The 13,570-nt window shown below is 44.6% G+C and overlaps 1 protein-coding gene across 1 annotated transcript; it reads right to left on the bottom strand.

The window, feature by feature from the left end:
* Window positions 1-1,455: 1,455 nt before the first annotated feature.
* On the bottom strand, window positions 1,456-4,890 carry LOC133375638 (zinc finger protein 208-like; the record flags this gene model as incomplete). The annotated part of the gene is made up of 1 exon (XM_061607425.1): window positions 1,456-4,890. A coding segment is annotated over one exon (3,435 nt), but the record flags the coding sequence as incomplete, so codon positions are not given.
* Window positions 4,891-13,570: the final 8,680 nt, after the last annotated feature.

Genomic DNA, 13,570 nt, shown 5'->3' with positions numbered 1-13,570 from the left:
TCTCTCCCCCCCCCCCGCAGATTGGTACAGCTTCATGCAGTCCTCATGTTGCCTAATTAGTGCAATCCTATACCCAATTTGATTTACCTGGGAGTAAGCTGCATTAAACATAGACTTACTTCTGAGTAGACTGGTATACATTGTACTGTAAGTCAGCTACACAGTCATTTTTAACAAGTGCCTGTTTGGAACTCTTTGCATTTGCCATGGGGAGAAGGATTTACACAAAAGAGCTTCCAGGGAATATCTTCCTGACAAGACGAAGATGCATTCTGCTTGTTAGGAAAAGGAAGGGCAGGAAACAAAGCAGCAGCTCTTTAGGACCCTGCTGCAACTTCTGCCTGCCACCCTGAAGCCCTGCTTTTGGCTCTGTTCCCTTCCCTGGTAAGAGAGGGAGCTTTGCGCACCACACACACATTGTTGTCTCACTTCTGCAGCCAGTTCTTCCTGCCCATTTTACTGATGCCTCCTTCCTTGCTCTCCAGCTCTTTTCTCCCCCACTCCATTTTTAAACAATTGTTTTCTCCATCCCGTTTCGCTGTCGCACAGAAGCCCAATTGGAAGCACATGGTTTTTATCCACAAATCAGAGGAGCCAAAGACTTCCCCTGCTCCCCCCCCCCCCCGTAACGTGTCTGCAAACGTTAAAGTTAAAGCTCAAAAGTAATGAAGTTACTCCTCGTTCTATTACCAGCAAAATGTAACAAAGTTACCCATTCGTTACTCAAAAAAGTAGTGAATTACAAGCAACTCGTTATTTCTAACGAGTTACTTCCAAGCTCTGCTGGTTTCTCTGCTATGCACACAATGAAGAGCAAGAAGAGGTCGGGGCTTCAAACACTGGAGAAGGACTTGAGGGTATGTTTGTCAACCATCTGCCCTCGGACAAGGGACATCATGAAAAATCACCAAGCACAGATTTCCCACTGATTTATTTTTACAAAAATAACATGATTAAAATTTTATTTATTTATTTATTATCTTTATTTATACCCCACCCTTTTTCCAAAACTGGAACTCAGGGCAGCTTACAACTAAAAATGAATACATATAAATTGAACATATAAAAATCTACATTTAAAATAGAATTAAACTTAGAACATTAAAACTGTTAAACATCCCCTAAAAATATCTAAAACCAATTTAAAAATGATGTAATCAACACTAAAGTTATTGAACTTTAAACACAATCTTAAAAAACTGAAGGTGTGCCTTGACAATTTTAGCGCCTTGTCAGTGTACTGTGAGATCAAAAAGGTTGAAAATCACTGCTCCAAGCATTTATAAGGTTTGTCCCGTGTGAGTTCTGTGATGCGAGGCAAGGCTGCAATTCTCACTGAAGCTCCTTCCACACTCCAAGCATTTATAAGGTTTGTCTCCTGTGTGAGTTCTGTGATGCGAGGCAAGGCTGCTACGCTGGCTGAAGCTCTTTCTACAAGCATTTATAAGATTTGTCTTGTGTGTGAGTTCTGTGATGCGAAATAAGGTGGTGACTCTGACTGAAGCTCTTTCCACACTCTAGGCATTTATAAGGTTTCTCCCCTGTATGAGTTTTGTGATGCGAATTAAGGCTGCTACTCTCACTGAAGCTCTTTCCACACTCCAAGCATTTATAAGGTTTGTCTCCTGTGTGAGTTCTGTGATGCGAGGCAAGGCTGCAATTCTCACTGAAGCTCTTTCCACACTCCAAGCATTTATAAGGTTTGTCTCCTGTGTGAGTTCTGTGATGCGAAATAAGGTGGTGATTCTGACTGAAGCTCTTTCCACACTCTAGGCATTTATAAGGTTTCTCCCCTGTATGAGTTTTGTGATGCGAATTAAGGCTGCTACTCTGACTGAAGCTCTTTCCACACTCCAAGCATTTATAAGGTTTGTCTCCTGTGTGAGTTCTGCCATGCGAGGCAAGGTTGCTACTCTGACTGAAGCTCTTTCCACACTCTAGGCATTTATAAGGTTTCTCCCCTGTATGAGTTTTGTGATGCGAATTAAGGCTGCTACTCTCACTGAAGCTCTTTCCACACTCCATGCATTTATAGGGCTTGTCCCCTGTGTGAATTTTGTGATGCGAGGCAAGGCTGTTACTCTGACTGAAGCTCTTTCCACACTCCAAGCATTTATAAGGTTTGTCTCCTGTGTGAGTTCTGTGATGCGAGGCAAGGTTGCTACTCTGACTGAAGCTCTTTCCACACTCCAAGCATTTATAAGGTTTGTCTCCTGTGTGAGTTCTGTGATGCGAAATAAGGTGGTGACTCTGACTGAAGCTCTTTCCACACTCTAGGCATTTATAAGGTTTCTTCCCTGTATGAGTTTTGTGATGCGAATTAAGGCTGCTACTCTCACTGAAGCTCTTTCCACACTCCAAGCATTTATAAGGTTTGTCTCCTGTGTGAGTTCTGTGATGCGAGGCAAGGCTGCAATTCTCACTGAAGCTCTTTCCACACTCCAAGCATTTATAAGGTTTGTCTCCTGTGTGAGTTCTGTGATGCGAGGCAAGGTTGCTACTCTGACTGAAGCTCTTTCCACACTCCAAGCATTTATAAGGTTTGTCTCCTGTGTGAGTTCTGTGATGCGAAATAAGGTGGTGATTCTGACTGAAGCTCTTTCCACACTCTAGGCATTTATAAGGTTTCTCCCCTGTATGAGTTTTGTGATGCGAATTAAGGCTGCTACTCTCACTGAAGCTCTTTCCACACTCCAAGCATTTATAAGGTTTGTCTCCTGTGTGAGTTCTGTGATGCGAGGCAAGGTTGCTACTCTGACTGAAGCTCTTTCCACACTCCAAGCATTTATAAGGTTTGTCTCCTGTGTGAGTTCTGTGATGCGAGGCAAGGTTGCTACTCTGACTGAAGCTCTTTCCACACTCCAAGCATTTATAAGGTTTGTCTTGTGTGTGAGTTCTGTGATGCGAAATAAGGTGGTGACTCTGACTGAAGCTCTTTCCACACTCCAAGCATTTATAAGGTTTGTCTTGTGTGTGAGTTCTGTGATGCGAAATAAGGTGGTGACTCTGACTGAAGCTCTTTCCACACTCTAGGCATTTATAAGGTTTCTCCCCTGTATGAGTTTTGTGATGCGAATTAAGGCTGCTACTCTCACTGAAGCTCTTTCCACACTCCATGCATTTATAGGGCTTGTCCCCTGTGTGAATTTTGTGATGCGAGGCAAGGCTGTTACTCTGACTGAAGCTCTTTCCACACTCCAAGCATTTATAAGGTTTGTCTCCTGTGTGAGTTCTGTGATGCGAGGCAAGGCTGCAATTCTCACTGAAGCTCTTTCCACACTCCAAGCATTTATAAGGTTTGTCTCCTGTGTGAGTTCTGTGATGCGAAATAAGGTGGTGATTCTGACTGAAGCTCTTTCCACACTCTAGGCATTTATAAGGTTTCTCCCCTGTATGAGTTTTGTGATGCGAATTAAGGCTGCTACTCTCACTGAAGCTCTTTCCACACTCCATGCATTTATAGGTCTTGTCCCCTGTGTGAATTTTGTGATGCGAGGCAAGGCTGTTACTCTGACTGAAGCTCTTTCCACACTCCAAGCATTTATAAGGTTTGTCTCCTGTGTGAGTTCTGTGATGCGAGGCAAGGTTGCTACTCTGACTGAAGCTCTTTCCACACTCCAAGCATTTATAAGGTTTGTCTTGTGTGTGAGTTCTGTGATGCGAAATAAGGTGGTGACTCTGACTGAAGCTCTTTCCACACTCTAGGCATTTATAAGGTTTCTCCCCTGTATGAGTTTTGTGATGCGAATTAAGGCTGCTACTCTCACTGAAGCTCTTTCCACACTCCAAGCATTTATAAGGTTTGTCTCCTGTGTGAGTTCTGTGATGCGAGGCAAGGCTGCAATTCTCACTGAAGCTCTTTCCACACTCCAAGCATTTATAAGGTTTGTCTCCTGTGTGAGTTCTGTGATGCGAGGCAAGGTTGCTACTCTGACTGAAGCTCTTTCCACACTCCAAGCATTTATAAGGTTTGTCTCCTGTGTGAGTTCTGTGATGCGAAATAAGGTGGTGATTCTGACTGAAGCTCTTTCCACACTCTAGGCATTTATAAGGTTTCTCCCCTGTATGAGTTTTGTGATGCGAATTAAGGCTGCTACTCTCACTGAAGCTCTTTCCACACTCCAAGCATTTATAAGGTTTGTCTCCTGTGTGAGTTCTGTGATGCGAGGCAAGGTTGCTACTCTGACTGAAGCTCTTTCCACACTCCAAGCATTTATAAGGTTTGTCTCCTGTGTGAGTTCTGTGATGTGAGGCAAGGTTGCTACTCTGACTGAAGCTCTTTCCACACTCCAAGCATTTATAAGGTTTGTCTTGTGTGTGAGTTCTGTGATGCGAAATAAGGTGGTGACTCTGACTGAAGCTCTTTCCACACTCCAAGCATTTATAAGGTTTGTCTTGTGTGTGAGTTCTGTGATGCGAAATAAGGTGGTGACTCTGACTGAAGCTCTTTCCACACTCTAGGCATTTATAAGGTTTCTCCCCTGTATGAGTTTTGTGATGCGAATTAAGGCTGCTACTCTCACTGAAGCTCTTTCCACACTCCATGCATTTATAGGGCTTGTCCCCTGTGTGAATTTTGTGATGCGAGGCAAGGCTGTTACTCTGACTGAAGCTCTTTCCACACTCCAAGCATTTATAAGGTTTGTCTCCTGTGTGAGTTCTGTGATGCGAGGCAAGGTTGCTACTCTGACTGAAGCTCTTTCCACACTCCAAGCATTTATAAGGTTTGTCTTGTGTGTGAGTTCTGTGATGCGAAATAAGGTGGTGACTCTGACTGAAGCTCTTTCCACACTCCAAGCATTTATAAGGTTTGTCTTGTGTGTGAGTTCTGTGATGCGAAATAAGGTGGTGACTCTGACTGAAGCTCTTTCCACACTCTAGGCATTTATAAGGTTTCTCCCCTGTATGAGTTTTGTGATGCGAATTAAGGCTGCTACTCTGACTGAAGCTCTTTCCACACTCCAAGCATTTATAAGGTTTGTCTCCTGTGTGAGTTCTGTGATGCGAAGTAAGGTGGCTATTCTGAGTGAAGCTCTTTCCACACTCTAAGCATTTATATGGTTTCCCTCCTGTATGCACCCTTTGATGTGAAGTAAGATCTTGTCTCCTCATTTCTGTTCATGTATCTGCTCCTCAGCTTTTCTTTTCTGGTTCTCCCTCAGTCTTGACCCCTGTCTCCTGATGGAATGAAAAAGAAAGGTGATGAAATCCTGTGAATATATTATGATTTGTACTTTGAAAACATATTTCTGGGACCCCTGTTGATATCAGAGTTTAACTGTCAAAGCTCAAGTCCTTCTACACAGCTATTTCAGCAGTAACTGCTAGGTAATAGGCTGTGAAAAGGGATGGCGAGACATGTGACAAAAATTTGCTCTCTTGTTCCTCCATTTAAGGTGGGCAGCCCAGTGCTTATGCACAGCTGGAATTTACAAACCTAGGATGGATCATGTCTGATAGGAATATGGCCCTTTCCTCTGTCCAGAGGGCATCTCACATCCCCTCCCTCCCTCCCTCCCTCTCATAATGTTAGTCCCGTTACATGCACTAAGTGAGTTGAGCTTTAATTCATCCAAGAGAGGCCACTGCCCCTCAAACCGATGTGGGAGGAAATATCTTTAAAAGTTGGGCTGTGACAACCAGCCTTTGTTCCCCATCCACCATAAGGAAAAGGCCTGCAGTTGACCGGCCAAACAGCTTTACACCTGAGAGGACCAATAATCTGGAGGTAAGTAGTCACTTAGGATCAGGTAGATACTAGAGCTAAACAGCTTCTTTTGTTTCAAGATTCTGCTTTGCGCAATTTGCTCCTTTCCCTTCCTCTGTTGTTTTTAACGATCATTTTATAATTGGAAATCTGGTCTCTGTGGGTCTGGTGGCCAAACTCTCAGGACATTCAGACACCCCATGTGCCTTGGACACGCAGGGATTCCCCACTACCGAGTAAAAGGATTTTGAGGTGCTAAAGAAAAGCTGACTCTCGGGATTGTTGCCAGCGATAGAGGGAGAGTGCTGTTGGAATAGGCAAATGTTGCATAGTCACTTTAAGGGATATTTGGGAAATATCCCATGCACCTGTTTTACCATGATGTAACTTCCTAACGGGTGGGGTTACTTACCTGACTTCTTCCTTTGTCCTGGGGGATATTGAATATTCTCCCTAACTGCTGATCTTCCTACCCTTTGAGAGAGGCCGCATGGCAAGATGCTCTCTCTAAGAGCATCCATTACTAAAGACAAAGATGGACTGAGATTCCTATTTTTCTTTCTTCCAAGCTAAAGTCTATGTTCTTCTAAACATATGAGGTCGTAAGTAAACATTCTTTTCTTTTACCTAAAGGATTGTGTCTGTTGTTATTTATATAGAGAAAGGTGGGCTGGTTTACATTCTCATTCCACTGCCTGTATTTTTACAACTCTGCTAAGAAATACGACCAACCAAATCAGTTCCTATTTCGGTGTGTATTTCTATAATACGGAACAAGTGCTGGCTTTGGGCCTTACAGTAAGTTAAAGGCAGCTCTGGCTGGGAAGTGCAGGGTGTGCTGCCCTAGGATCCCAGAATGCTGAGTACTAAATTGGGGGGCCCAGAATCTTCCTGTCTGGGGAAAAAGGGGTGTAGGAAATGGTGGCAGCTCTACTGGATGATTTGAAATGCATAGTGGGTCAGATTTGCGAAGCAGGTGTGCTAGGAAGGGAATAAGAAGACTGTCCTGACCCTGACTATCCTGTCAGAGCAATCATTTTTAATATTTGTAGATGGGGCCTGGATCATGGAAATTCATTTTGATTGGTCTGGGATGCAATAGGCTCTGATTGGCTGGTTGCTCCAGAAAGCGAAGGATGAGCAGTTAAATGGGAAAGGCAATTGGAAAAGGCAGTTGATGAGGCAGTTGTGAGGTAGAGGCCAGAGAAAGCTGACCCGAAAGTGGAGAGCACAGGCCTGAACATTAAGCTATTTGTCCCCAATGTGCTAACAATATTTGGCTGATGAAGATCGGATGAAGGAAACCGTGGCTGTGTGAGGCTGAGAGGCTTACCAGAGGAAGGTTACACAGGTGGGTTTTTCAGACCAACTCAAGCGTCCAAGTCACCAGAAGTTCAACTAGAGGAGATCAGTTCAATGTCCTCATTGTCAACTGTAAAGTTACATAAATCTTCTGTTGTCATTACTTTAGTCTTCTTGATGTTCAGCTGTAGTCCTGCTTTTGTGCTTTCCTCTTTAACTTTCATCAACATTTGTTTCAAATCATTACTGGTTTCTGCTAATAGTATGGTATCATCTGCATATCTTAAATTATTGATATTTCTCCCTCCAATTTTCACACCTCCTTCTTCTTGGTCCAATCCTGCTTTCCGTATGATATGTTCTGCGTACAGATTAAATAAATAGGGTGATAAAATACAACCCTGTCTCACACCCTTTCCGATGAGGAACCAGTCGGTTTCTCCATATTCTGTCCTTACAGTAGCCTCTTCTCCAGAGTATAGGTTGCACATCAGGACAATCAGATGCTGTGGCACCCCTGTTTCTTTTAAAGCATTTCATAGTTTTTCATGATCTACACAGTCAAAGGCTTTGCTGTAATCTATAAAGCACAGGGTGATTTTCTTCTGAAATTCCTTGCTCCGTTCCATTATCCAACATATGTTTGTGATATGATCTCTGGTACCTCTTCCCTTTCTAAATTCAGCTTGGACATCGGGCATTTCTCGCTCCATATATGGCAAGAGCCTTTGTTGTAGAATCTTGAGCATTACTTTACTTGCATGGGATATTAAGGCAATAGTTCAATAATTACTGCATTCCCTGGGATCCCCTTTCTTTGGAATTGGGATGTATATGGAACGCTTCCAGTCTGTGGGCCATTGTTTAGTTTTCCATATTTCTTGACAGATTTTAGTAAAAATTTGGACTGATTCAGTCTCAGTAGCCTGTAGCAACTCTATTGGTATGCCGTCTATTCCTGGTGATTTGTTTCATCCAAGTATTTTAAGAGCAGCTTTCACCTCACATTCTAAAATTTCTGGTTCTTCATCATCCGTGAATGAATCTGTCATCCTGGCATCTCTTTTATAGAGTTCTTCAGTGTATTGCTTCCATCTTCCTTTTATTTCATCTCGGTCTGTCAGTGTGTTCCCCTGTTGATTATTCAACATTTCCCTTTCATTTCTCTAATCTTTTGGAACAGGGCTCTTGTTCTACCCTTTTTGTTGTCCTCTTCTATTTCTATACAGTAACTATTGTAATAGTTCTCTTTGTCCCTACGTACTAGTTGCTGTATTGTTGCATGTAGGGTTCTGACTGTGTTTCTATCTCCTTTTGCTTTTGCTTTCCTTCTCTCTTTAACCATTTGAAGAGTGTCTTCAGTCATCCATTTGGGTCTTTCTCTCTTTTTAGCTAGAGGTATTGTCTTTTTGCATTCTTCTCTGATAACGTCTCTGACTTCATTCCATAGTTCTTCTGGTTCTCTGTCAACTAAGTTTAAAGCCTCAAACCTGTTCCTTATTTGATCTTTATATGCTTCTGGGATGTTATTTAAATTGTATTTTGGCATTATGATTGCTTTGTTCTTCTTCTTTAGCTTTACTCTGATTTTCGATACCACCAGTTCATGATCTGTACCGCAGTCTGCTCCTGGTCTTGTTTTTGCAGAAAGTATGGAATTTCTCCACCTTCTGCCACCAATTATATAATAATAATAATAATAATAATAATAATAATAATAATAATAATAATAATAATAATAATATAAATAAATAAATTTTTATTTATGAGTCGCCTATCTGGCCGAATGAACGGCCACTCTAGGCGACGTACATAACACAATAAAATACAATATAAAAACAATGAGGACCACAATCAATCATTAATCTAAACACCACCCTTCCAGTTAATAACAACATTAAAAGCTAATCTACCCCAGAGATCCCATAGGCCTACCTGAACAGCCAGGTCTTCAAGGCCCGGTGGAAACCTATCAGGGAGGGGGCATGGTGAAGATCGAAAGGAAGGGAATTCCAGAGGGTGGGGGCCACAATCAAAAATGCCCTCTCTCTGGTCTGCACCAGCCTAGCTATTTTAACTGGTGGGACCGAGAGGAGGTCTTGTATGGCTGATCTCGTCAGGTGGCATAATTGGTAACGCTGGAGGCGCTCCTTCAGATAAACTGGGCCAAAACCGTATAGGGCTTTAAAGGTCAACACCAACACCTTGAATAGGGCCCGGTAAACAACTGGCAACCAGTGTAGATCTACTAACACCGGAGTAATATGATCACGGCGACGGCTGTTCTTAATCAAACATGCCGCTGCATTCTGTATCAGCTGTAATTTCCGGACCGTTTTCAAGGGTAACCCCACATAGAGCGCATTACAGTAGTCTAAGCGGGAGGAGACCAGGGCATGTATTACCCGTGGGAGCAGATGGATAGGAAGGTAGGGTTGCAGCCTCCGTATTAGATGTAATTGATACCAAGCTGCCCAACTCACTGCCGAAATCTGAGCCTCCATGGACAGCTGAGAGTCAAGAATGACCCCAAGGCTGCGGACCTAGTCTTTCAGGGGTAATCTTACCCCATTGAACACCAGGTCTATATCTCCTAACCTTCTCTTGTCTCCCATGAGTAACACCTTGGTCTTATCGGGGTTTAGTTTCAGCCTATTCCCTCCCATCCATCCACTTACGGCTTCCAGGCACTTGGACAACGGTGTTCACAGCCAACTCTGGTGAGGATTTAAACGAGAGATAGAGCTGGGTGTCATCCGCATATTGGTGACACTGCAGCCCAAATCTCCTGATGATGGCCCCCAGCGGCTTTACATAGATGTTGAATAGCATGGGGGAGAGGATAGAACCCTGTGGGACTCCACAATTAAGAGGCCAAGGGTCTGAAACCTCATCCCCCCAATGCCACCCATTGGTGCCTGTCTGAGAGATAGGAACGGAGCCACCGTAAAACAGTGCCCCCTATTCCTAATCCCTCCAGGTGATCTAAAAGGATACCGTGGTCAACGGTATTGAAAGCCGCTGAGAGGTCCAGGAGGATGAGGAAGGTATATTCTCCCCTATCCAATGCCCTCCTCATATCATCCACCAGAGCGACCAAGGCTGTTTCAGTTCCATGTCCAGTCCTGAAGCCCGATTGGAATGGATCGAGATAATCTGCTTCATCCAAGTGTGTCTGTAACTGGCCACCACTCGCTCAATCACCTTGCCCAAGAATGGTAAGTTAGAGACTGGGCGGAAGTTATTCAACTCTTGGAGATCCAAGGAGGACTTTTTCAAGATAGGCTTTATTACTGCCACCTTGAGGGCTGATGGCATTGCACCCTCTTCCAAGGATGCATATACCACTGCCTTGATCCCTTCGCTCAGCTTCTCTTTGCAACTCATAATGAGCCACGAACGGCAAGGGTCAAACAGACAGGTGGTTGGCTTCACAGAAGAGAGCACCTTGTCCACTTCCTCAGAGGGAAGAGGCTGAAACCGATCCCACCGTTTAACCAGAATGCAACTGGTCAACTCTGGCTCACTTCCTGTATCCACGGCATATGGAGTCATGCTCTTCAGGCGCTCGATTTTATCGGCAAAGTGTTTAGCAAATGTGTCACAGGAGGCTTTAGAATGCTCCATGGGTTCCTGAGCAACAGGACCGACCAGGCTTCGGACCACTTGGAACAACCTCCTGGGGCAGCACTCTGCGGACGCAATAGAGGCAGCAAAGAATTCCCTCTTTGTTGCATTTGTTGCCACCTGGTAGGCAGCTATGGCTGCTCTAACCAGTGTCCGATCGTCTTCAGAGCGAGATTTCCGCCACCGGTGCTCTAGTCATCTCACCTCCTGTCTCAGACCCCGCAGCCGTGGTGTATACCAGGGTGCTGTCTGAGTTCTATTCAGGGGGAGAGGACGTTTCGGAGCCACCTGGTCTATTGCCCTAGTGATCTTCCTATTCCGCTCCATCACCAGGGTTTCGACTGGGCGTCCTTCAGCCAGCTCCAAATCTCCCAGCGCATTCAGGAATCCTTTAGGATCCATCAGACGTCTGGGACGGACCATCCTAATAGGTCCTTGTCCCCTGCGGAGGGTGTGTGGCATTAAGAGGTCCATAGTCACTAGGTAGTGATCTGACCATGACACAGGGTTGGAAACAACAGTCCCCATTTCCAGATCATTTCCCTCCCCTCCCGAGACAAACACAAAGTCAAGAGCATGACCGGCTACATGGGTGGGCTCTGTATTACTAAGGTGCAGTTCCCAGGAAGTCATGGTTTCCATGAAATCTCGAGGGGCTCCAGTGAGGACGGTCTCAGCGTGCACATTGAAGTCCCCCAAAACCAATAGGCTGGGGGAGAGCATCCGCACGCCCGCGACCACCTCGAGCACCTCGGTCAGGGAGTCTGCTGTGCAGCGGGGTGGGCGGTACACAAGTAGAATCCCTAAACTGCCCTTTGGGCCCAACCTCCAGTACATGCAGTCAACAAACTTGGTCTCATGGAGAGAGGGTCTGGCGAAAACCAGATCAATTTGATACCTATATTGACCATTTGGTGATGTCCACGTGTATAGTCGTCTTTTCAGTTGTTCAAAAAGTGTTCGCAAGAAACAAATTAATGGCTTCACAGAATTCAATAAGTCTTTCTCCTGCTTCGTTTCTGTCTCCTAGGCCCCTTTCCCCACAATTCCTAATTCTTCTCTGTTCCCTACTTTTGCATTCCAGTCCCCCATGATTATCAGCACATCTTGTTTTGGTGTGTGATCAATTTCTTCCTGCGCTTCTGTGTAAAATGTCTCCAATTTCTCTTCCTCTGCATTTGCCGTCGGAGCATAGACTTGGATGATGGTTATGTTGATAGGTTTCCCATTTAATCTCATTGATATCACTTGCTCAGACCTTGCGTTGTAGCTCCTAATTGCTCTTGCTACATCACTTCTCACTATTAAAGCAACCCCATTTCTTCTTAATTTCTCATTTCCTGCATAAAATATTTTATAGTTGCCTGATTGGAAATGTCCCATTCCCGTTCATTTTAGTTCACTCACACCAAGTATTGTAATGTTGATGCATTCCATTTTTTGCTTGACAATTTCTAACTTTCCCTGGTTCATGCTTCTCACATTCCATGTTCCTATTGTGTGCGTCGTACAACTCCGGACTCTCCTTTTGCATCTGTGCGCATCAGCCTCTGGGCTTCCTTTCGGCTTTGACCCAGCTGTGTCATTAGTCACAGCGCTACTCGTACTTGTCCTTTGTTCTTCCCCAGTAGCTCGGTGAGTGCCTTCTGACCTGGGGGTCTCATCTTCCAGCACTATCTCGTATTGCATTTTGGATACTCTGTTCATAGGGTTTTCGTGGTAAGAGATATTCGGAGGTGGTTTCCTCTGAGTTTGGATGCATCTTAGTCTGGTGTTTCAGCTTTGACCATTCCGCTTTGGGTGCCCCTGCTAGGAGTCTAGCCTGTTGGTCTAGACTCCTGACAGCATTGCTCTCAGCTTCTTCAACACACTCAAACCCCCTCACCACGTTAAGGTATGCATCCGAAGAGGAGGTAAAGTGGTCTATGTAGAATAAAAGTTTGGGAACCCCTGGTCTAAGACATCTGCTTATGTCCCTATGCTGCTCTCACCCCTCATTTAGGTGCCTGGGATGCATGCATGTGGACATACCTCCTTACAATTATGGAAAATGATTCTTAATAAATCTCCAGACACAAGGTTACATAGGTGTTTATCAGTAGTTTAGTAGAAAATTCAGAAGTGCAGGGTCCCTTCATAATAGTTAGAGCCACATACACCCTCCTGGATTAAGAATGAGATCTTTCTTAAGGCATTCTCTCACAACAACAAACATCTCTAGGAGCCAATCAGCATGAAAGTGGAGAGCGTTAGCAACTGAGAAGAGTCTTCTCAGTGGCTGACTCACCTCCTTTCACTCTGATTGGCTCCAATCAGCAGGAAAGGCAAGGAAGCATATTAGAAGACTCTTCTCAGTGACTAACACACTCCCTTTTCATGCTGATTGTAGGATGCTTGGAGACTTAGGGACCCTGCTCCCAAAAAAAGCAGGGGGACTAAGACCCCCCGGGTGACTACACTCCTGGTGCTTATAGTCGGCTGGCTTCTACGCATACTCACACACCCCTCCTCCATCCAGACACCCCAAAGCCATTATCAGAGTTTGAAGACAGAATCTAGCCAAGCAAAACAGGGTATAAAACAGCAGTGCCAGTGACAGGTCTGGCCTGGGGAAAGGAGTGTGACCCAAGGAGAGTTTTGAGGGCCAGAAAGAGAGGTTTGGAGGGCCACATTTCATCTATGTGCCTGGGGTCCCCTGCCCCTGGGCTAATGGGTCTTTATATTATTCCCAAGCCAGAGAGCATAAGCCAGAGGTTCCTCACCAGAACTGAGGCATTCCAATTCTCTGTAGAGATCACTTCGTGTGGGGATGGGGAGGAAGGAGTCCTGTTTTCTTTCCTCCCTGCACTTTCCAAAGCTGCAGAGCACAGAAGAAATGTTTTATGCCTGTCATTCCCCTGGTTGATTCTCTTGCTTTATCTCTTCTACCCTCTG

Source organism: Rhineura floridana, chromosome 1 (assembly GCF_030035675.1).
Source record: "Rhineura floridana isolate rRhiFlo1 chromosome 1, rRhiFlo1.hap2, whole genome shotgun sequence".
Lineage (NCBI taxonomy): Eukaryota > Metazoa > Chordata > Lepidosauria > Squamata > Rhineuridae > Rhineura > Rhineura floridana.
The sequence above is the reverse complement of the archived record's forward strand: the minus strand, read 5'-3'. Positions and strand labels throughout refer to the sequence as shown.